Source organism: Apteryx rowi, unplaced genomic scaffold (genome assembly GCF_003343035.1).
Source record: "Apteryx rowi isolate R43461 unplaced genomic scaffold, aptRow1 scaffold_200, whole genome shotgun sequence".
Classification (NCBI taxonomy): Eukaryota; Metazoa; Chordata; class Aves; order Apterygiformes; family Apterygidae; genus Apteryx; species Apteryx rowi.
The window spans coordinates 650,652-672,543 of NW_020448309.1; the positions used below are offsets into that span (position 1 = coordinate 650,652).

The following is a 21,892-nucleotide window of genomic DNA, read 5'->3' on the forward strand; positions in this document are numbered from 1 at the left end:
AGAGCCGTTTGTTTCTTCCCCAAATCACTGGCAAATGCAATCTGTGCTGCTGGAGATACAGGATCACTTGGACGCAGGATTTTTGGTAGTGCCGGTTCTGACAAATGCCCCTGTAAGTGTAGAGCTGTGATCATGAGACACAACGGCAAGGTCATACCTTCCAGTGCTGACAATTGCTAGTGGTGACAGTTGCGAGGCTATTTTGGGAGTGCTTTTCTCTTTGTTTTCTGTGAACTCCTCTCTCCGTGTTCCCAGATTTAACCCTGATGCTGTTCGGCTGTCATCGAGCTTGCCTTCGTTCGTGGAGCGCTGGCCCRTTTGCAGTGTATGTTGACATTGCATATTTACTCTTGCTTTGCGTTCAGTGGAAGATTGTCTCCCTTCAACTCTGGGCTAACTTTGTTCCATATATTTTTTTACTTATGACAGGAGACTATAACATAAGTCTTGTCATTTAACCCACTTGACTGTGACTTACGTGTTGTGACAGCGTGGCTTTACTAGCCTGCTAATTCTCCCAGTCCAGTGTATTAACAGTTAATGTCTGCAAGCATAGATGTCATCCTCTGGTTTGCAGTAACTCTCTAACCATTTAAAAAACTCCTCAAAGTGCTCTAGTCCCTTGTAACCATGCAGTCAATTGACATGCTTTCTCCTGGGTACATATGGCATGAGGCTGTGGTGAAGAAAACCATCTTAAGTCTAAGGTTGAGGAGTGAACTGGTACATCTTGGCTCTTGGAGGTTTCTCGTGACTACTGGTAAGTCACTGAGGATTCATCTCATCCCACTGTAAACGAGTTTATGCTGGTCAGCAGGGAGTATGTTCTCCCTCAGTAGACAGTGGAGAAAGGCAGGTACTGTGAGGGTAATACATCCCACCTAGCTTAGACAGGCAACACCCTCTGGGTACATGTGGTTCTTTAAGCCTAATTTATACTTTTAAAATGTGGATGATATAAATCTCGTGCAAGGCAAGGTGTGGGAACATATGGCTGGGGAAGGAGGGACCCTGGCTGTCTGGACTTCAACCTATCTAAGCTGCTCTGGGGTCTCAGRTTGAATTCAGGACAGCATTTGCATGCACTCAGAGGAGCACCTTCTGCTTTTAGTTTAGTGCTGYTTATTGCCTGTGTTCACTGCAGGTCTTCATTTAGCCCAAAGAAAACCTCGTAATCAGTTCCAGAGGATGATGTGGATCTGTCTAATCTTGTCAAAACAGTTCCACTGCTAACRTTAGAAAGAGGTGTGCTTGCTTGGTATGATGTCATATATTGCTTTTGCCRCCCCATATCTAATGCTGAATCTCTTGTAGTTCATGGGTGGTACAGCCTCTGGAATCCAAAGGAGTCTAGTTCAGGTTTCCAGCACAAGAACGTCATTCGGGAGAAGAAAGCTGGAAGTTTGGGCAAATGAAACATTTAAAAATGTGAGTGAGTCAGGGCTGGATCAGAAAGGCCGCAGGCGCATGATACAAATCTGTATATACTATTCCTTCCCCACCATTATGAAGTTCCTCTGAACTTGCAAAGAATAAATAATTATATATATATATATACACACACACAGATGCACGTGTGTGTATATATATGTGTATGTACGTGTGTGTTTATGTATACACATATGTGCATACCCATCTCCACAGACCAACAAGCTGGTCTGAATTCACTGTTGACCCAGCTTTGAGCAGAGGTGTTGGACTAGAGATCACCTGAGGTCCTTTCCACGATCTRTATGTTGCTAACCTCTGTCTGACTGACACAAGGCAACTGGAGAGCTGGGTGCTTTTTAAAGAATTACARGTAGTCTCTGTTCTTATACTCTAAAAGCAGATGATAAAAAGGGCAAGTAATAATGTCCAAATCTATATAGACTGCTCCACTGTATAGAAAAATGGAGTGGCTTTCTGGAGGATCTTAAATATGGTAAATGTCCTGAAGATTAGTGGGAGGATGCCATACCATTAAAATGTAAGTTAAAAATATAACTTACGGAGCACAGAAATTGGGAGCAGTGATGGAACAGAGGGAGACAAACCATAACAGGGCAGGGCTGGAATTATAGAGAGCTTTGAAATCATGGCCACGTTTGATTTTGAATTGYAGGAGAGGCTGATAAAAGGATTAATAATAGGAGATTCCTGAGTGATCTGATTTTACAGCAGCATTTTGCACAGACCAAGAGGTACTACASTGTTGAGAAGCTGATGCGAATATTGCCGTCACTAAGAAGAGATCAAGAAGTCTGGCCTCTACTGGTCTGACTTCTCTAATACATGGTAAGAAAGGTGGCATGTGTCCGACTAGCTAGTTTACATACTCTATTTACATGTGACAAGTGGAGCTGCCAAATATGATTTCTAGGTGGGAACCATGCTGATTGCTACTTGGGAATCTGACACAGTAGGATTATTGCATTTTCACTCTTCAGAAGTTACCAAGATAGGATTCTGTCACAAGACYGATGTATTCACAGTAGAAGCATATGCAACACAGAAGCCCAAGCCAGTAGCCCTTCTTTCTTTTCCCATCCTGCGTCTTTCTTCCTCCTCAAAAAATACATAGGTTCTCTCTCTTAAATCCTAATCAACAAAGGAGGGAACACCAGGAAATTAAATATAGCTAGAATTAAAACCACAGGATATATTGTAGGATTCCCGGCTGACTTTGGTTCCAAGCTCTTGTGTGCACATTGCTGCTATTTTATTACATGATCATATGACACTGGGCGATGTGACATACTGTTTGTAAACCAAATATTTACTCAATGGGACTGCATTTAGAAATGCAGTGTGCTCTCTGCCAAGTTCTTCCTTGACAGAAGTTGCTTGGTCCACCAGTGTACACAGTGCTACCAAATTGCACAGGTAGACAKGCAAATAAAATGCTCGTGCTGCTCAGGAGTTGTTATTGAAACATTGATGAGAACTGTTCTGCCCGAAAACAGTTGTGCTGAATTTGTCAGTGTATTAASTTGTCATGAAACTGCGCAAGTTGGGGAGGAAACAGCTGGATTAATGCAGATCCCTGTGATGGTACTGCTGATGTGAATAACTGTGACAATTGCTGCCATTGCTCCTGCGTTCTTCTGGGCTTTTAGCCATCCCCATTTTCCCATGTAGAGGTGAAGGGGTAATTTTCTTCTCACTCAGCTGATCTCAAGCAATTTCTTGGGAATTTGTGAGGTGGTTTAGTTGCCCTCCTTCCCGCTGTCCTGTACATATTTGTCATATAGTGGGAACATCTTGGAATACCAGTCATGGTCCAGGGCTCTACTAAATTTGATGCAGCCCCTGTTTGAGAGACCTTATTGACTAATGTTTTGGTGTCTAATTCCCATCAGAAGCAAAGGTGTTTGGGGAGAGTTCAGTACCTAAGTACTTCTGGTCTGGGTCCTAGTCTGAATAGCCTTATTTCTAGCTGCCCTTTTCTGAGGCTGCTCATGGTCCTGAGTAATGAAGTCAGCAGTATTTTACTGTTTCCATGTTGTTACTTATTGGAGTGTGACTGCTGGTCAAGTCCTCTGAACGTTTTAATCCTGTCTGGCTCCTCTTACTCCCTGATCTTGCTAGCCCTGTCCTATAAGGGATGCCCAGGAGATATGCAAACCGAATACCTTGGCAGGCAGTTTGAGCTTTTGCATTGCTGATCCTCGTCAGAAGCTAGAAAACACTTGTACGTTCTGCACGCTCTGAGGAAGGAGCAAACTTTAGCAATGCCATTATAATAATGAGCTTTCATTCAAGATAAAGATCAGATTTTTTTTTTTCTGGTAGTTGAACAAGCCTTGTCAGGCGAGCAGAGTTTTGCAGAGCTGTTCTGCAACGTGCTTCCTGGTGTTCCCTTTTCAGTATCGTGATGGAAAGCYCAGGCTTTAAAGAAGAGTGCTTTGGCAGTAGCTATTGGCCAAAAAAAAATAAAATAAAATGCTGTGAGTGTCCCTGGCTATTAAGGTCTACACCTGTTATCCAAGAGGGGGAAGCTAATATGCAGTATCTGCAAATTTTAGAAACTGAGCACTTCCTCCCTATGGAAAAACTGCTACAGGCTGGTCCCTTGCCAGGAGCAGAAGGAACACCGTGAGCTGGAGATGGAGACTTGCCCAGCAATGCCAGGGATTTAAATTGCATGAGCCAACTTTCTGCGAGTGTTTAGTGGGCAATTCTGGGCGCTGGATGCAGTTTGCATCAAAGGCTGCTCAAGCTGTAATACGTTAATGCTATTCCAGAGGCATTTGGAGCTAACCGACTGCCAAGAAAAATAAGAGCATTGCAAGAGGTTGGCCCGCTGAAGAGCTYGGACTAGAGGGAAGGGTATCCACTGTGTCCTCCCAGCCTGTCTCATCTCCTCGGTATCTCCTTATATCTCATACAGGTTAAGGACAAAAGGTAAAGAAGGAATGAAAAAATTAGAATTAAGAAAGGCTGAAATGCTGTGCTCTGTAGTTACCTTGCTTTACTAGCAGCCCTTGATGCGTGTGAAACCACAGCAGCTGAGGGTTAGCAGTGCCTAAAACTGAAAGAAAKAAGCCCATCTGAATATGCATTTTTCTTTCCGCAAAGCTTAATTTTGTGTGCAAAATAGGGGAGGGAGGTTTCCTCCATTAAATAACTACCTACTTAAAAGAYGATGTTAATTCTCAACCAACTTTTTTGGCTTTCTTTCCTCCATTTTGGGGGGGAGGTGATTAAAAATGTCTGCTTTATATTAATATTGCTGTCTGATGTAGTTATTCTTACAATGTTCCCAAGAAACACTACATCATATCAGAGGAGAACTTTGCGTACCGATAGATCCTCTCAGGTTACCAAACCTATCCAATCTCCTAAATTTAAGATTGCAGGATTAATAGTATTCAGAGGAGGACACATCTGCCCCTTTACTTCCTCTTCTTCCTCTTCTCCTTCCTCCCTTAACTCCAGGAAATCTAATTTGCTTATCCAGGAGTTGAACKTTACCCTCTGAATCTCTGGGAACGCATTTTTGTGTGGTGTGTCGTGGTGCTTAATTTTGGCAGATATGCTCAATAAAATGTAGAGCACATGTTTTCTGGAGGAGTGCCAGGGTCTAAGCATTCAGGGCTCTTAAGATTTGAGGTGGACAAGTGTGTGCCCCTGCGAGCTTTTAAACAGCAAAGACTTCTGTTTTGTAATTTATAGCTTGGTAAAATGATCTCGTGTGTGAAACTATTAATACCGATAAYGTGTGTACAAATATGAATTTTGAGTCAATATGGAAATGTAACTCAGTTGATACTTAAAAGTATGCGTAGAGATAGATTGCAGCTCCTGAAAGAGGCCATTTAATCTCTCATAACTCTTCCACATATTTTTTAATGCTCTTGAGGTTTGGAAGGTCTTTAGAACTTGCTGTGTTTGCTCGTTATCCCAACTGTTGTCTTCCTAATCCTTGCTCCAAGATGGCTTAAATATGTTAAGGCRTATTAAAATATAAGCAGCATTCTTTGAGGGTGTCTGACTAAAAAAAAAAAATTGTGCAAATAATTCCATGCCTGATACTTTCTGATGAAAGACAGTGGCAGGATTTTTCAGAAGCGGATAGGGATTATTCAGTACCTGGKTTTTGAATTTTCGAAATATACCCTCTCCATGGCACTTTTAAAAATCGTGGCCAATATGATTAGTATTATGTAATAYCACAAAAAACAATTCCCACATTTTGATATTTGTGGCAGGCAAGGAATCATACCTGGTGGTGTTCACTCAGCCTCAGTTCCCTAAAAAAAATAGTTCACGCTGCTCAACCCTGTGCTCATTTCTATTCTTGTTAGTCACTAACTAATACTAAAATAAATATTTGCCAAGCGGTGTYGCATTGCTTGTTCACAGCGTGAACAGCAGCTTTTCGTGGTGCAGAAGGGTGGAGGGAGGGTTATTTTTCTTAGATATTAAAGACTACGTTGCTGCTCCATTAAGGCCTTAATACACCTCTACGCCCGACCTTTTTTTCCTGGCAGACTCGAAGAGGAAGCRTGAAAATACTCATGTTATGGTTCCTCTGGGGAAGCGAGTGAATTTATGCCTGCTGTTGCCAGCACCCATGTAGCTTTGTCACTTTGTCATCGTTTTATGTCTTCAGCAGCCAGGCGAATCGAATTACTGCTGATTTCTTTGCGGGAACAGGTGGGGATTTATCCCATTATCCCTTCTGCTTCTCKCATGCATTCCATAGGAACCACGCTGGACCAAGACCGACAGAAGAACAAGGGCAATCCCAGGCAGAAATTTGAAAGAATGTGTGGGGGTTTCTTTTCTTGCATTAAACAGATATTTTTCAGAGCCCAGCCAGTCCAGTGGTTTGAGGGGAAAATTGTTCTCTTCTCTTGGCCTGTTCCCAGTACGTGCAGATGTAGTGGGTGGTAGCTATTTGTGTGGCTTGAATGATAAATGATGTAAATATAATTATCTATCAAATGCGTACTAAGCTCACAGTATGAAAACATTCTTGAGTCTAAATTTAGATTTGCGCTTAAGCTGCAGGTAATACTCAAAAGCAAATACAGCATTTAGCAGTAAGTATGCACAGGTGTAAAGTTTCTACCTGGCTGTTTTGTCAGAGCCGCAACAATAAAATTTATCTCCGAGGCTCTAATTTTTTAGTCAGCCAGAACTGATGGTCCTCAAAAGAAACCATCGCATGGACAAACTTGTCTCGCTTATTCACAGAGCAATACATTTCTAGATGAAATTGGTTTTATTTAAAAAGCAATGTGTAATGGTTGTGTTCCTAGGTTAAAAATGTAAATAATTCATCGGTAAAGTAGTAAGCGTAACTTATTTGAGATTTGTTGGGCAAAACTTAAACCATATCACGCTAAATATAGCTTGCAATAAAATACAGGCTAGCTCTGAATTTTGTAGACTCAGACTCCCTAAAAATTACTTCTTGAACCAGGATGGGATCATTACTTTGCTCTGTGTGCATTGCATACTTTACCTGTTTACTGCATTTGAAGGCACTGTTAAGGGCATAAGTCATTAAAAAATTATGCTGGTGTAATTTGCAGGATTAAGGAAATCTGGAGTGCCTGTCTCCTAGAGTGTGTCTTAAAATGAATCACTCGCGTACAGGGCACGCATTAGTTCCCCCGTGCCTGTCAGGTACAGCAGAAATACTTGGCTCAGATATCCTGCTCTGAGCAAAATGTGATGCCTTTCAGCCCCCAAGACTTAATTAAAGGTGAGGGGTGGGGGATTGCTTTGGGTTGGATTTTTTTTCTCCAGTTTTAGTGTCTGAAATAATGTAAGGGAAGCCCCCAGACCGGGGTTTACAGAATGAAACTGAGGTTTTGTGCCTGAGGGTATGGGAGTCTTGGARGACTGAGCAGGGTGGATGGAGCCGACCCAGGTGTGGTCTCATCCATTCTGCTTCTGGAGTAGTCCCAGGTGCAACCTACTTCTAGAATTATGCCTGCACTTTTTTCTGGCAAAGAGTGAGTTAAAGCAGCCTAAAACAGGGCCAGGAAGCATTCACACTTCAGCAGAAGCACAGTCTGGATCTGGGTGCTTGAGTCTGCTCCCTGGGTCTCCTTTACTAGCATGGTRGACGTACCCAGCATTTTCTGGGCTTTGCCAAGTAGCTATACTGCAGTCGAAGTTTCCAGAGCACGCTCCCTTTGAAGGAAAAAATTTAAAAGCTGACCTTTTGGATAGCTACTTGTGAACCAAACAAATGTACGAATAACTTGTGTGTGCACTGTAAAAGTCTAGTTTGGGTTTTCACTTGCAATACAAATATCAAGTAAGAGTATGATTTCCTCGTTTTCATTACTTGCCTCTAACAACATAGGAATGGATAGTCAGTGTTGCTCATTTTAAAAGAAGGATCGTCTGAAGTCATCTGACTTCCATARCTGATAGATATACCCACATCAAGCTATGTAAAAGGATCAAGTGCTGCATTTTGGAGCAATTTTGRCCAAGCTGATTCCATCTCTAATAATGAGGAACTACTTCTCTGCCTGTAGATGAACACAAAGTAAAAACCAGTCCTTTTGCCCCCTCGTCATGCTTGGTGCAACTGCATTTGGACATATGTATTAAACTGCCAGCTCATCCTTAAATAGCAGCCTCCAGTGAACTGTAAGTGAAACACAGAATGTGCTGTAGCCAGGAATTCAAGGAAGGAGGAATTCCACCTAATAGAAGTGCTGAGATGTGAAAATCTAGCTAGTTTTTCTTCCAGCAACATCTAAGCTGACTAGGATTCTGTAAATGCCGTCTCTGGAATTAGCACAGCGACTAGCAAAGGATGATGTTCTCTTCAATAGCTCMTTGGTTCTGTGGTGCCAACAGGAAAAGTTGTACTTTATTATAGTCCGGAAAATGAATAGATACTTCTGAATAAAGAGATTAAACTAAAAGTGCCCTTCTGTGTTCTCTGCTTTTTTATGCAGTCTCTTCTGTAAAGGACTACTTGAAGCCATCTGTAAAGAACATTATCCAGTAGAGAGAGGTTCTGATTTACTCCGTCTTCTTGAAATCATACTTTCTCTGCCCAGCACTACCACTAGGCATATCTCATTTTAATGACTGTTTTGACATTATTTCACTGACGTTTTGGGGGAACAGCACAAGCTAAATAAATACACAGCTTGCCTTGTTTAAAGGAATTTGATGCCAAACCTGAGACTAATACAGATTTATCATTTTACAGTGTTTGCCCTGCTCCAGGGACATAACAGTTTGGGAGAGAGAAAGCAAAAGAGATTGGTCCGTACTGGTCCGAAGCAAAGCCCGAGCAAGTTTAGAGGTTGTCCACCTGGGGACTCTGAGTTACAATTAATTTTTGAAAGCTCTGAAATAAATTCACGTTATTTCACAACTTCATGACAGTGTGGGAAATTCAGCCCAGGAATTCTCTGCTGCTGATAAACTGCAAATGAAGGTTGTTCACTCGATTTAACACCATCACTTCTTTTTTCCCCCTCTCTTCTCTTCATTCCTTCCCTTCCCTTCGTGTCCCCCCGCCTCCCCTTCTCCCTCAGGCCTGTATAGATGAGAACCTGGATATGGTGAAGTTCCTTGTAGAAAACGGAGCCAACGTGAACCAGCAGGATAACGAGGGCTGGACCCCTCTTCATGCGGTGGCATCATGCGGCTATCTGAACATAGCAGAGTGAGTGAGTTTCCGGCTGTTGCGGGTATTTATAAAACGTTCTGCATCCTCCTCCTTGGGACAGGTACCTATAGCTGTTTGTTGCTCTGTGACTCAGAACATCTTGGAAGCAAAGAAAATGGAGAAGATGCATTCCCCCTGTTACTGAACCCTTAATTTGTCAAGGTTAAGATGGAACTTGGAACTGGTTGCCTTTTGCTGATCCCATTAAAATGGTGTATAGACGTGTCAGGTGCTTTAGCTAAAAACATGCCGAGYGAAAGGGAAACACGGTGGTTGACAGGCAGGCACGTAAATGTGTAGAGCAGCGTAATGAAGCGCAGTTCCACTGCTGCAGAGTTACTTTGCTGCGCACTTAACGTCAGCGGGGAACCCAAGTACAATTTTAAATGTAACATAAGAGGGGTTTGGGATTTTACTTCTCTAACCGAAAGTAATCCTGTACTTGTATGATACAGAAATGTGTATTAGTGTAATTACATTTATATAGCTATTCTGGTGTAAACTGCAAATGTTAGATGCATTACACAGTACAGAATAATTCAGAGATGGATTTGCCCTTGTTCTGAGGATTTGCGAAGTGACTAGCTTTTCTTAATGTAGATAAACCTATGGGAGCAGCACTCAAATTCTGTTTGGAGTCTTTAGAGAGAAAAGTGCAATGTTCTGGGCTTCAGTGTCACCAATATGCTAACAACGTCATTTCTTTTTCTTCAAATTCAGATGCTATGTTTCCGCTACTTGCATACTGTTTGACAGAGATGGAGGAGTAGATAAAAGTAACTACCTGTTAATGAACCCGCTTAAAATGAAAACATTACATTGCTGTATTTTTTTATTTACAAAACAAGTTACTAGGCTCAGTATAGATATAATGAGGTGAAATTCTGTGGCCTGCCATGGAGAGATTATATAATTTAGTAAGTATCAGTACTCTAAAAATATATGTATATATAAAAGAAGAGACAGTAAATATAACTTTTTTGTACAGTCGATGACTGACTTTTGTACAGTTGATGTTTAAAGTGAGTCAGTAACCTACTATAAGCGACTCCCAACAAAAATTTGACTCTTCTTGGCAGGCTTACTGATTTCAAGGATTGAAGTAATATTCTGCAACTGATCTGAGCATTCATTATGCTCGCATAGGACTAATATTCTGCTTGTCCTGGAGAAGATACTGATATCAGACTTGTTCTTGTGCACCAGCAAGTGGCTCTGAGATTTTGAGAGTTGCTCAAATCTATGACCTGGAGTGGTGGAATAATTGGAACCGCAGAACTGGCACACTTAAGTGGTAGTTTCCTGGTTGAAATCTTTTTGTGATATGAAGGCTGCATCACAGGCTAGAAGAATATAGGAAAACAATAACATTTCTCAAGATTATCCTCCACAAAAAGGGATCCAAAGAAAGATCTGCTGCAACTCAGTTATTTCTGTGTTGTACTCCTCCTGGGTCAACTCTTAGTCTTAACTTTGGGTGATCCTGTATCAGTTTATTTTTTCCCCAAATGCTAGTTGTTCTAATAAAATATATTACTCTCCTTTACAAAACCTACCACACTTAATATATTTAAGCCACCACAGCTACCAAAAAGTTGCAACAATTTGAATACTAACAAGTATTTCTGAAAGGAATTGACAATAAATTCAAAACCAACCAAAACTTTTTTCCTACCTTACCCTCCTAGATTTATGTCCTTAAATAGATATTTCCTGTACATCCCAGGGTTGTACTTGTGACAAGATTAACAGGCTGAACAAGACATTACTTGCTCTTGAATGAACTTTTGATCTAGTCGTAAAGAGACAAGTGGAAAAAAAAATGAAGGCTCGTCTTTTCTGCTCTCATCTCCTTTTAAAAAACAGGAATAACATATCATCTTAGTACAAGATATAGGAGACTTAACTGGCTATAGAGAAACAGAAATTATTAGCATGAGCCACTGAGCAGAGAAGGCAGGACCTTGCAGTTAACAATGAACATCTTTAGACTAGAAATTTGATAAGTATGTGGAACACTCATTTGGTAATTGAACTTGAATAAGAAAAGTATTTTGTTCTGCCACTTGATTTACTGTGCAAGTTGCACTGAAGCCTGTTCACAAGGTCTAATACATTGGTCTCATTCACGTAGGTACTTAATTAGTCATGGAGCCAACGTGGCTGCTGTGAACAGTGAGGGTGAAGTCCCGTCTGATATCGCAGAGGAAGCAGCCATGAAGGACCTGCTTCTGGAACAAGTAAAGAAACAAGGTAAGTTGGCAGGGGGCTTGACAATGTGTGTGTTAGACCTGCAAGAGTTTCTGTGAGGAAATTCTATAGGCTGACTGGCTGTCTATAGGTACAGAGAGCTGAAATCTGGCCCAAGAGGCAGCAGAAGGATTTTGCTTTGGYAGCAGAACATTAGAGCAGATGCGGAAGGCTTGCGGCGCAAGATAGCAAAAGCTCAATATGCATTCTCTGTCCTTCTTAGTAGGATTCTTAAAAGCAAGACATCACAATACTGAAAGTTGATCCATTTGATCCATTTACTTTCAAAGTGAGGTTTAATTCTGATTTCCGGCATCAATGAATGCTCTTGTTTCACCCAGAATTGATAAAATAATACTGAGGCGAGATCCATATCCCTGTCAAGGGTGGGGACCAGGAAATGAAGGTATCTGGCCTGGACTGAGCTGTTTTATCCTGATCCTTCCCTAGACTTCTTCTGTACCCTGTCTGCTCTGCCGTTTCCCCTTTTTTCACCAGATGCACCTTTCTGAGGTGCTGTTGTTTGTGCTGTTCCTGCAAAAACATCGCTGCTACAAGTGACTTGAACAGTGTGTCTTGTGTCAAAATGTAGAAATGCTTCACCAGTGTAAAATTTTTTTTAATGCTCATCTGCAGGGGGTTACGTGTATATACATTTGCATAGGAAGAAAGCCTATCCAGGAAGTTCATCAAGAATGTTTTTGAAGGATGCATTTACCTCAACTTATTGGGAAGTGATGAAATGGTAGAGACAAATTGGGCAGATACGAACCAAATTATCCAAAATGTAGTCGCATTGCAGAGTTACGGACTGCATGTTCAGCCTTGAGAAGAGAAGGCTGATGGGGAGGATCTAATTGCTACCTTCCACTAGCTTGAAAGGGGATTATAAAGATGATGAAGCCAGACTCTTCTCAGAGTGACAGGATGAGAGGGAAAAATCACAAGTACGAACAAGGGAAGTTCTGACTGGATATAAAGGGGGGGGGAAATATTTCCCAGGAAAGTGGTGCAGTCCTGGACCCTGAGACCCAGAGAATTTGTGTAATCTCCATCACTGGAGGTCTTCAAAAATCAACTGCATGCAGCTCTGAACAACTTGATCTGGCTTTGAAGTTGCCCCTGCTTTGACTAGGGAGTTGGACTAGAGACCCACAAAGGTCCCTTCCAATATAAATTATTCTAGGCTGGTGCTGGGATTGTTTGTGTAGTGGAAAGAATGCAGTCCTCTCTAATCTATGTTTTCTGCTTGGTGCATGGCAGTTACTTTATTTTTGAAGTTAATTTCAGGGATGGTTAGGAAGAGACCAGTCGCTTGCTACTTTTGTCAACTATATTACTGCACCACTGATGAGTTTGTAGCTGTCTGGCTGAAAGCCAGTTGTGTTAGTTCTCCAACTGCCTCTATTGGAAATTTGATGTAGGATCGCATTCCTTCTGGTGAATAGAAAATTTTCAGTTTCTGGCCTAGCTGTGTTTATGACCAGCTTGTTCTCTGTTCCCTTCCTCCCTCTGCCAACCCACCTTGAGATAAGCTTAAATAGTTCTTTGTGTTTGTTTACTCTGCTCATGTATTTGAAGAGCAGATTTCTGTCTGCAGTCAGTCTTCGCTTTACTGGGCTGTCCAAACCACTTCTTTCTCTTCTTGGCAGTCAGGCTACCTTGGGTGACCAGAAAGATAGAGCCTTTCTTTATGTCCGCATGAACTTGTCTCTCTTTCAAGTGGGTAATAAGAGCTGTACATGGTAGTAACATGGTTGAGACCTTCCAAGGCAGTAGTTTGGTCTCTATTGCAGATATTTTGCCTGACACTTCTTAGGATTATGTTTGGCTTTTTCACTGCTTTGCCACATTGGTGGTATCCTGCTAGGATGCCCTAAAACAACCATCTGTCTCCACTGAGAAGCTTTCCAGTGGCACACTTGAAAAGGATCACAATTGCTGGAATAAATGTGTTATAAACTTCAGATAAGTGTCCACCTAGCCCTGTAGCCTGTCTTTAACAGCAGCTGAAAGCAGGTGTCTAGGGCAAACTGTAAGAACAGGATAAATGTGTGTGATTCCTCTCCTTAACATTTTCCCAGCTTCCAACCACCATGCCTTAAGGAATTCCTGAGCCACATGGGCTTTCTATGTACTTACGAATCCCCAGTGGATTTCTGTTTCGTGAAGTTGCACATTTCTCCTTGGAAGATTTTAGCATGTGTAGTGTTCTGTTCAGTAGTCACAGATGCACTGCTACCCCTCTGTGAATTTGTCTAATCCTTGTTTTGAAGCCATTTGGATTTTAATCTTTGCAGCATCCTGCTGCAGTGGGTTTCATAATTAACTCTGAGTTGGTAAGTGGGTTTTTTGTTTGTTTGTTTTTCTGCTCTGTTTTAAACCTAATGCCCAATAATTTCACTGGGAATCATCTTGTTCTTATATTGAGAGAACTAATCCCTGGCGATAGTTGCGCTTCAACACCATTCTTCATTTTTAGACGTGTCTGTCATATGCCTCTTCATATTTTTCTTCCGAGTGGAAGAGCCCTAGCTTGTTTAGTCTGTCACTGTATGGAAGCTATATTATACTTCTGGTTGGTATGCCATCCTTATGTGACCTCATTAACGTGAAAAATTCTTCAGTTTGTCATATCCACTTACTAAAACAAGGCTAAAATAGTTTTGCCTCTTGTTGGTTTAGTGACAGTTGAAGCAGTCCATCAGCCAGAACCACCTGGCCTCTCCACATCAGTAACAGTTGTTTGCTGGTGCGGGAAACTTGTCCCCCTTGTTATCAGAAGGTCTTAAACATCTGTACTAATCTAAAGCAGATCTTTTATGCCATCAGAGTAGAATATTTTGCCATCTATCCCCCAAATGCCTTTTTTTTCCTTTTTTTTAAGGAATCTGTTGCTTTGCTGCTCAGGGTAATTGATTAAATATTCCTTTCTCTGTGCATGACATAAATGACTCTGGTGCAATACGAGTTGATTGTACTGAGTTGTGTCTGAGGTTGTGCTGCTCTTGGAGATGTCTGAGGGTCTTCTCTCCCAACTTACACTGTAGGTTATACTCACACTATTGTTTAATTAAGTTTGCAAAACTGTTGTTCATGGCTTGATTATTTAAATCTGGGACACTATATATTTAGAATACAATCTTTCCACCCGTTATTGGTTCACAGTTTAGCTGCTCAGTAATTGGGCTGGTTTGCAACCAGTGGCTCAACTTTCAGAATTTTATTTTAAGACAGCCTTGAAATATCTGTCAGTGATGTATAAGTTTTCCTAACTCCTGGAAAATGTTTGTGCTGATCTTTTTGGTTTTTGGAGTTTTTTTGGTGGAGGATTGCAGAGAAACTACTAATATTGTATAGCAAGCAAAACATTGTGTAGGTTTAATAAATACGTGGGCACTTTCACTTGATAATCCCCTGTTCTATGCTTGGCCTTCTTAGGTGTAGACCTAGACCTGGCAAGAAAAGAAGAGGAGCAGCAAATGCTACAGGATGCCCGACAGTGGCTGAACAGTGGGAGAATTGAGGATATAAAGCAACCTCGAACAGGTGCCACAGCTCTTCATGTTGCTGCAGCAAAGGGCTATTCTGAAGTCATGAGGTAGGAACTCCTTTCCGTGGTGGATGCATTGAATTAAAGGTGGTTGCCCTATCTAGCTTTACAGTTGAGAGAGATTTGTTTTGCACCGAGATTTTTAGGCTGCTTTTTCTCAAAGGGCTTTATAGAATTATGTGCCCAACCATAAATGCTTCGCCTAGAAAGAGCTAGAAGATTCCCTTTCGTTCCTCTAGGCCGTTAGAGCAGTGAAAGCTTTTCAGAGCCTGAGACATAAATTAGGTGGTTTAATTGTCACTAATCGAATAATAGCACTAGCTATTAGGACTAGGTTAAACAGTGTTAGAGGGATAAATGTATAATTTCGGTCTATATGCTCCATGACAGTTGCGAGCACCCCAACAGTATACGTGACCAGCTTGTCAGTCCAGTGGAAAAATGCAGTGCCACCCCTATCTCACCACCACCTATCACTTAGTGCTCCTGCTCTTGAAGCCTTCTGCAGTGACAGAGTGATCCTGCTACAGACTGCTTCTGCTTCTACTGCTCTGACGCTAAAAAGCTTATTATGAGAGCAAACTTGCCCAGTGTAGTGTTTCCTGGCAGTAAAACATTAATATTCTTACAGGTAAGGCCAAATTAAGGTTTCCAATAGTAAAGCTTTTTCTTCTGCTCTTTATGTATGGGTGGAGTTACACTATGGAGCTTATGGAGCTACCCATAAGTAGGAAGACTACTCCATTGTCTGGGTTAAAACACTTCTGGAAATGTTCATCTCTCTTGATTCTTTATTTCATAGATTTTTGTGTCGTGACTTGATACATAGTAGCAGCTTCTTATCAAGCTCTAGTAATTTCGTTGTCCTCCGTGATCCCTATTTGTATGCATTCGTTAGAGCTTAGAATTGAGTTATAAGCTGTCTGAGGAAGGAACTGTCTGTGCCTGTGCTGTGCCCAAGGACACCAATTTAACACAGCTCATGTCGAATAGAAATCTAATATCTCCTGAAATTGAGGTGCTGGTCCGGTGGAGAGTTGTGTTTCCAGTACTCGGTGAAAACTGCAGTCACTGTTTGCAAGCTGACTAGTTCTGGACAGCTACCCCTCGGCATTAAATGTTATAACGGTAAACAGATCTCACTGAGAGCTAATATTGTTTCACTCCTGCGTGTTTTATGGCCACCCTCTAAGTTCAAATATAAAACTTCAGTGACTTGAACCAAAAGGGCTGAAAGCCAGGAGCTAGTTAACTCTCAAATGAGACATGGAATTTGCCTGTGACCTTGAGTCTCTTAACAGCTATGTTCCTCCCTTTTGCCAGCTGGAAAATCAACGTAAAGTCAGCACCTGATTTAACATTTCTTTCACAGAGAAACGCTCTGCTATATGATGACTGTGTTTTATTTAGCACAATGGTGCATCAGTGTAAAGCTGCAGGAGTTTCAAAACTGTTAATACCGTTCTGAGGTCATGCTGGATTTCCCCTGTGCTGAAGGAAGGCAGTTCTGCGTGGTGAAAACCCCACAATGTGAATTTTCAGTAGCAATTATACAGGACTTGCAGAATTCCCTTGGGATGGTCTTCAGTGTTTTAAGCAACCGGATAACACTCAATTTTGAGACGTGAGCTGCTCTGTACTTTCAGCAGATTACTTGCATACTCGTGCARATATGCCTGTGAAGCTTCAGACTACAGTTGTTTCTTTTCTGTTTGTTTTTACGTTTAAATCTTCAAGCTTCAGATGCTGTGAAACACCAGTGCTCTGGTCTGCTAGAGAGGGAGTGAGTGGAAGGTATGCAGGATGATACGTGGTGAGGGTGTTCCCAGACAGGTCCGCTCRGATACGACTTGCTTTAACCGTGCAAGGTCTAGTCTGCGGAAATGCATTTTTGGCAATCCTGAGATGTGAGTTGTTTAACTTAGAAATTGCACAGCTGCCAATCAGTCAGTAACATCTCTGCTTCTTACCTGGCTGTACTGCCTGTGTTGTCCCCTTCAGCCAGTTCCTACAGTATAGCCGCCTTCGCCACTAGAACCAACACTAGACTCCGGTAACTAAATGTCCTTTTAATACCAGGTGCTTGGCTGCTTGTTACGGAGATTACGGTCCGCAGAGATGCTGTTTATTTGCTTAGTGCCTGACAGATTGTGGTGTCTCTTGTCCATCGAAGCAGGAGTTCAGACTGGGTTGCTAGTGCCTGATTAGAAATTAAGGTGTTCTCCCTGAAAGGGAATCTTACCAGTTAGAGGCTTTCCAACAGCTTTTACAGTGACAGGAGGAGTTGCTTGTCCTTTCATTATACTCCCCCTTTCTGTTATGATTGTGGACACATCAAGTGGGATATTGCTTAGATGAACAACACGTTAAGAAACTACTGGCTTATTGTGTACCATGTCGCCTACTCTGTGGCTCATGGTGTGAATTCTTCTGTGCAGAGCCGTTCTCGTATGGGCAGAAATCAATATTGCTTATTTCTTTAGGCTTTTGATCCAGGCCGGGTTTAATTTGAATGTCCAAGACAACGATGGCTGGACGCCGCTCCATGCTGCTGCACACTGGGGAGTGAAAGAAGCTTGCTCCATCTTGGCTGAGGCATTGTGCGATATGGACATCAGAAACAAACTGGTTAGTAAGCACAGATGTTGGCACGTTTTATAGCAAGACGCACATAAATTTTATTACCTGTGCCTGGATGCAAGAACATGGCAAGGTTACGTGGTGAACAGTTCTCACATCATATGTAGTGGAGCATTTAAAAGCACCAGAAAACAAAGAATTTTTACTAGAGGAAGGCAGAAAAAGATATTTTAAGTATTACTAAGAAAAAGATCAGTGATGAATCTTGAGGACCAAGATTGTGAGAAAGGATAGATGCTAGTCTATGTTTTCCTTCTTTAGTATAGTCCTGCTAAATTAAGCTAAAAAGTCAGTTGTGGAGTGCAAAATAATATGCTAATATTAAAGTATAAATTATTGAAAACCAGCGAACCCTTGAGAAACTGAGAGCTTTAAATCCTTCCCGTTTTACTGTCTTTCTCATAAACAGGGAAGATTGAAAAATTCACTCAGGTTTGTGAGAAATGAGGGGGAGGGGAGAAGTAGGATATTAGCAAAAAGCCYTCCATCTAAACACGTGGGGGTGTTTCCTTGAGGAAGCCGTGGATTTGCAAGAGTCGAAGTGGACTTGTCTAGGGGTGCTTTCGGTGTTGCCCTCCCTGCTGCCATGTGCAAGCAGTGTCTGTGAACATTGCTGCTGTACCACGGCTGCTTCTGCAGTAGGAGATTGGGGACATATTTACTCGGAGCAGCATCAAGGAGTAAAAGTAGACAAGAGAATTTGCTAGGAGAAATGTGGCACTATATGCTGCGAGTGCATCTCCTGTCCTGGAAACTCATGTGAAAGAAATAGCTCTATGAGGAGGAGCCATTTTAGCATGGTGAGCTCTTTGGCATCCAAAATATGGGGAGTTTGTTTTGTTTTAAATACTATCAGGTATTGTCTCAAAGTGTTCAGAAAGAGTGTGTTGGGTCATGATAGACCTGAAAAGAAACAGACACGGTTATATTTGCTGCGCTGAATTATTTGATGTTCCCAATCTAGTCAAGTGTTTTTACCTGTCCGGGTCAGATGGCCCAGATAATCTGTATTTATTCAGTCACTAGCTGTCTGGTTTCATTCATTATTCATGTGTTAATAAAATGGTTATAGCTTCAGTTGTATTGAAACTGTAGTGAATTTCTTTTTCTTATGCCCCAAAGAAACTTTCCCTGGTTTTGTTTTATTTGTAAATGTCCATGGGTGTGAAAACGGTCCCTAAATTTTTGGCATGCTGATGATTGGCAGCCTATTGGGGGTTCAAATACAGTATAAAACAGTAGAGCAGGCTGATCATGTTCCTCCTCGGTAGAAGAGCGTGCCTTTTAGAAACCTGGAAATTCAAACATAGAAATCCTGACTGCTTGATTTGAGTAGCAGCAGACCGTCAGGCTGCACATCTTGGAACTGCACTCCTATGATTAAGGTTGGTCTGATCATGGATTGCGTCGTAAAAATACCATCACTGTCACTTGGTTTTCCCTACTCTAAAATGAAATAACTAAAACAGAGTTTGTTACCCAGCCTCTGGGGAGAGAGGATGTAGAATACGTTCAGTTTTGTTCTTCACTGGTAAAGAGCGCTTTTTTGACTCTTAATGCCATCGTGGCATTAATAGCGTCTTGGCATGCTGTCTTGGATAGCATCTTTTGTTTTCTTATTGCATGTGTCATCAGGGCCAGACGCCATTCGACGTGGCTGATGAAGGACTCGTTGAGCATTTAGAAATGCTGCAGAAGAAACAGACTGTGGTGAGTTTCTGGATGATCATTTTTCGCCTCTCTAGATACCTTTTCATGCATGGGTGTTCTCTAAAACTTATAATCTCAACAGAAGCATGAAGCTGAGGCCGAGCTATTTTTTTTTTATGTTAGTCTTTGGGAAATCTCTAATTACACCAGTATTTTTAATACCTAGAAATCTAGAAAATTGCATGACTCTCAAGAAAGTCAGTAGCTTATTGACATACAGAATTTTGTAGACTTCTAAGGTATGTACAGTTCATCTTCGGAATTGCTATTGCTTAGTGGCTTTTGAAGCTGGGGAGCTTGCAAGCTAACAAATTGCTCTTTGCTTAATGAACGATTACCCTCGTCAACTTTGTGTTTGTATTTAAGAAGCATGGAGTCAGTGTTGAGAAAGAGATTTTTTTACTGTGTCTCCCTTTCTTACAGTAGTGAGACTTTTGATTTCTTTTTGAGAAGAAATTATGAACTGCAGGGAGTTGCAGACTGAAATGTTCAGTGGTTTCAAAAACCATATTAAACTGTCATTTCATAATGCCATGGAGTTACTGGAAAGGGTTATAAGTAGAAAGCTGGTATGAAAGAAGGAAGGCAAAGAACATCTTGATCAAAGTAAAGCCAGTCATCAAGCTACACTGTTTTAATATTGCTTTCTTTCCTTTTTCATCTGATCTGCTCAATTCATTTGGGTGTTTCCAAGAAACAAACCAACCTTCTTAAAAAAAACAAAAACAAAAACAAAAAAACAAATCATAATGTATCATTTAAAATATTGGTTTTAGAAACATTCTTAATGAGAACGTTGCTGATGAAACCAAGTAAAGTATTTTGAGGAACTGACAATGTGGGTGGTAGAACTCAAGCTCTGATCATAACACAGCTGCTGTCATCCTTAAATAGCATCCTTAACATTCACAGAATCTTTTTAAAAATTAATAAGCTTCTCCCTAAATGAGGTGTTGATAAATACTATCAGTGTTGTATTTTGGATTTCCTCCTGTTACATTACCCCAGGATTCTGCAGATAACTACATTCCTCTGGAGAAAAGAAAAAGCAAAACAAGCACCAGAATTTTTTTTTAGGTCTCTGCTAGCCCATTTTTGGACCTGCTTAGCAGGGACCGGCGACCCTCTAATTCTCTGTATAGTAGCACTATATAAAGACCTTCCGAATTTGTTAAATGACTGTAGCAAGCTGTAGTAGAACTGGGAAGAGAAGACTCTAGACTTGATCACTTTTTCTCAGTGAATATGATTTTTTTGACAAAAATGTCATTTTCTCATGTTTTATTATGTCATTTAAAGTAAAGAAATTGCAGTTGTTAAGGATGAAACAGGCTGTTCCAAAACACATACATTTTTGCACTTTCAAAATGGCTCTCAAGTCAGTTTTTTTAATCTAAAGTTTAAATTTAAAAAGTATATCAGAACAAAATGATACCACCCTTGCCAAATAATGTTGTTGTTAGAGTGGAAAGGGAATTTTGTTTGCTGGAAACAGCTCATTTGGATTTGTTTTGGAATTAATTTTGGTTTGGGAATTTGTTTTCTGAATTTCCTGTGAACGGACTAGGCCGTTTCTTGCACTTCCCTTTGCTGTGTTCCTGCAGTTTATTCCATTTAATAAAATGCTGTACCCTAAAACTTTGGTCCTGCGCTGGATTCCATGTAGCTTTTCACGCGTTCAGAATTTGCAGAGCTTTTGCTTCATGTGCCAAGGGTCAGCTCCTCCTATCCAAAGAGGAAGAATAACTACACTAGACATGACATAAAAAAGAGGCTTGGAAGTGAGCCTTAATTGCAATTCTTTTTCTTTTTTTTCCCCCTTTTCTTTTTAACCTCAACTGTGTCTGTGCTAGATGCTACCAAAAACATTTGGCAGTTATTGTTTTATCCATCGATCTTGATACAATTCACATTGCTGCTACTTGAGCAAAATACTTCAGTTGCTGTGGTGATCACGCGTATTCTTGTGCAATGGCTTGTGCCAGAATTTGAGGGATTTAAGAAGTGACTCAGCCTCACGGGAGATCCATCAGTTGCCTATACAGGGCAGACTTAAACATTTTACTCTGAGAGCAGGTAAATATTAGCTACAGAGGCAGCAGGTTTTAAACTGACGCTAGGCTGATTTCATTTGCACGCAAATACATGTGGGCAGGGTGAGGACAGTACGGTGGAAGTCAGCGTTTGTCTCTGGGTCTCAAGCAGTGACTGCTGCAGATTTCGGTGGAGGTTTTATTAAATTGCAGCTTGAGTCTAAGGACATGCTCAGTGTGTAGCTGTGCCCATATGGAGCTCCAGTCCAAGACAACACATCCTTGAGAGCACTGGATATCTGTTRAATTTGCTTGTTAAGCCACATCCACAGTTATGATAAGGGCAGGTGTTTTTCATTTAACGAGGCTGGCTTGACCTTATGCTGTGATAATTATCAGATTGTGCTAAGGTGGCTTGTTAAAATGTGTATTTTGATTCTTTCTTCAATTTTCTCGGACTTTTTGACAGCTGAGAAGTGAGAAGGAGACAAGGAATAAACTAATTGAAGCTGACATGAACGGCAAGCCTCAAAGCGGACTCTTCACAAAGTAGGTTTCTTTCGTCTT

At 41.2% G+C, this 21,892-nt stretch overlaps 1 protein-coding gene across 3 annotated transcripts in view; it reads left to right on the plus strand.

Moving 5' to 3' along the window:
• The first annotated feature begins 6,109 nt into the window (after positions 1-6,109).
• Positions 6,110-21,892, plus strand: part of PPP1R12B (protein phosphatase 1 regulatory subunit 12B) — a 96,727-nt gene continuing 80,944 nt past the window's right edge. Inside the window, exons 1-7 of one of the 3 annotated variants that reach the window (XM_026063771.1) lie at positions 6,110-6,141; positions 9,006-9,136; positions 11,274-11,392; positions 14,831-14,990; positions 17,426-17,570; positions 19,218-19,292; positions 21,795-21,874. In XM_026063771.1, coding sequence (XP_025919556.1) covers positions 9,030-9,136; positions 11,274-11,392; positions 14,831-14,990; positions 17,426-17,570; positions 19,218-19,292; positions 21,795-21,874 — 686 coding nt within the window. In that variant the 5' untranslated portion in view covers positions 6,110-6,141; positions 9,006-9,029. Of the gene's footprint in view, positions 6,142-9,005; positions 9,137-11,273; positions 11,393-14,830; positions 14,991-15,401; positions 15,574-17,425; positions 17,571-19,217; positions 19,293-21,794; positions 21,875-21,892 lie in introns of those variants that run through there. The other 2 variants (XM_026063773.1, XM_026063772.1) reach the window with 2 other exon arrangements.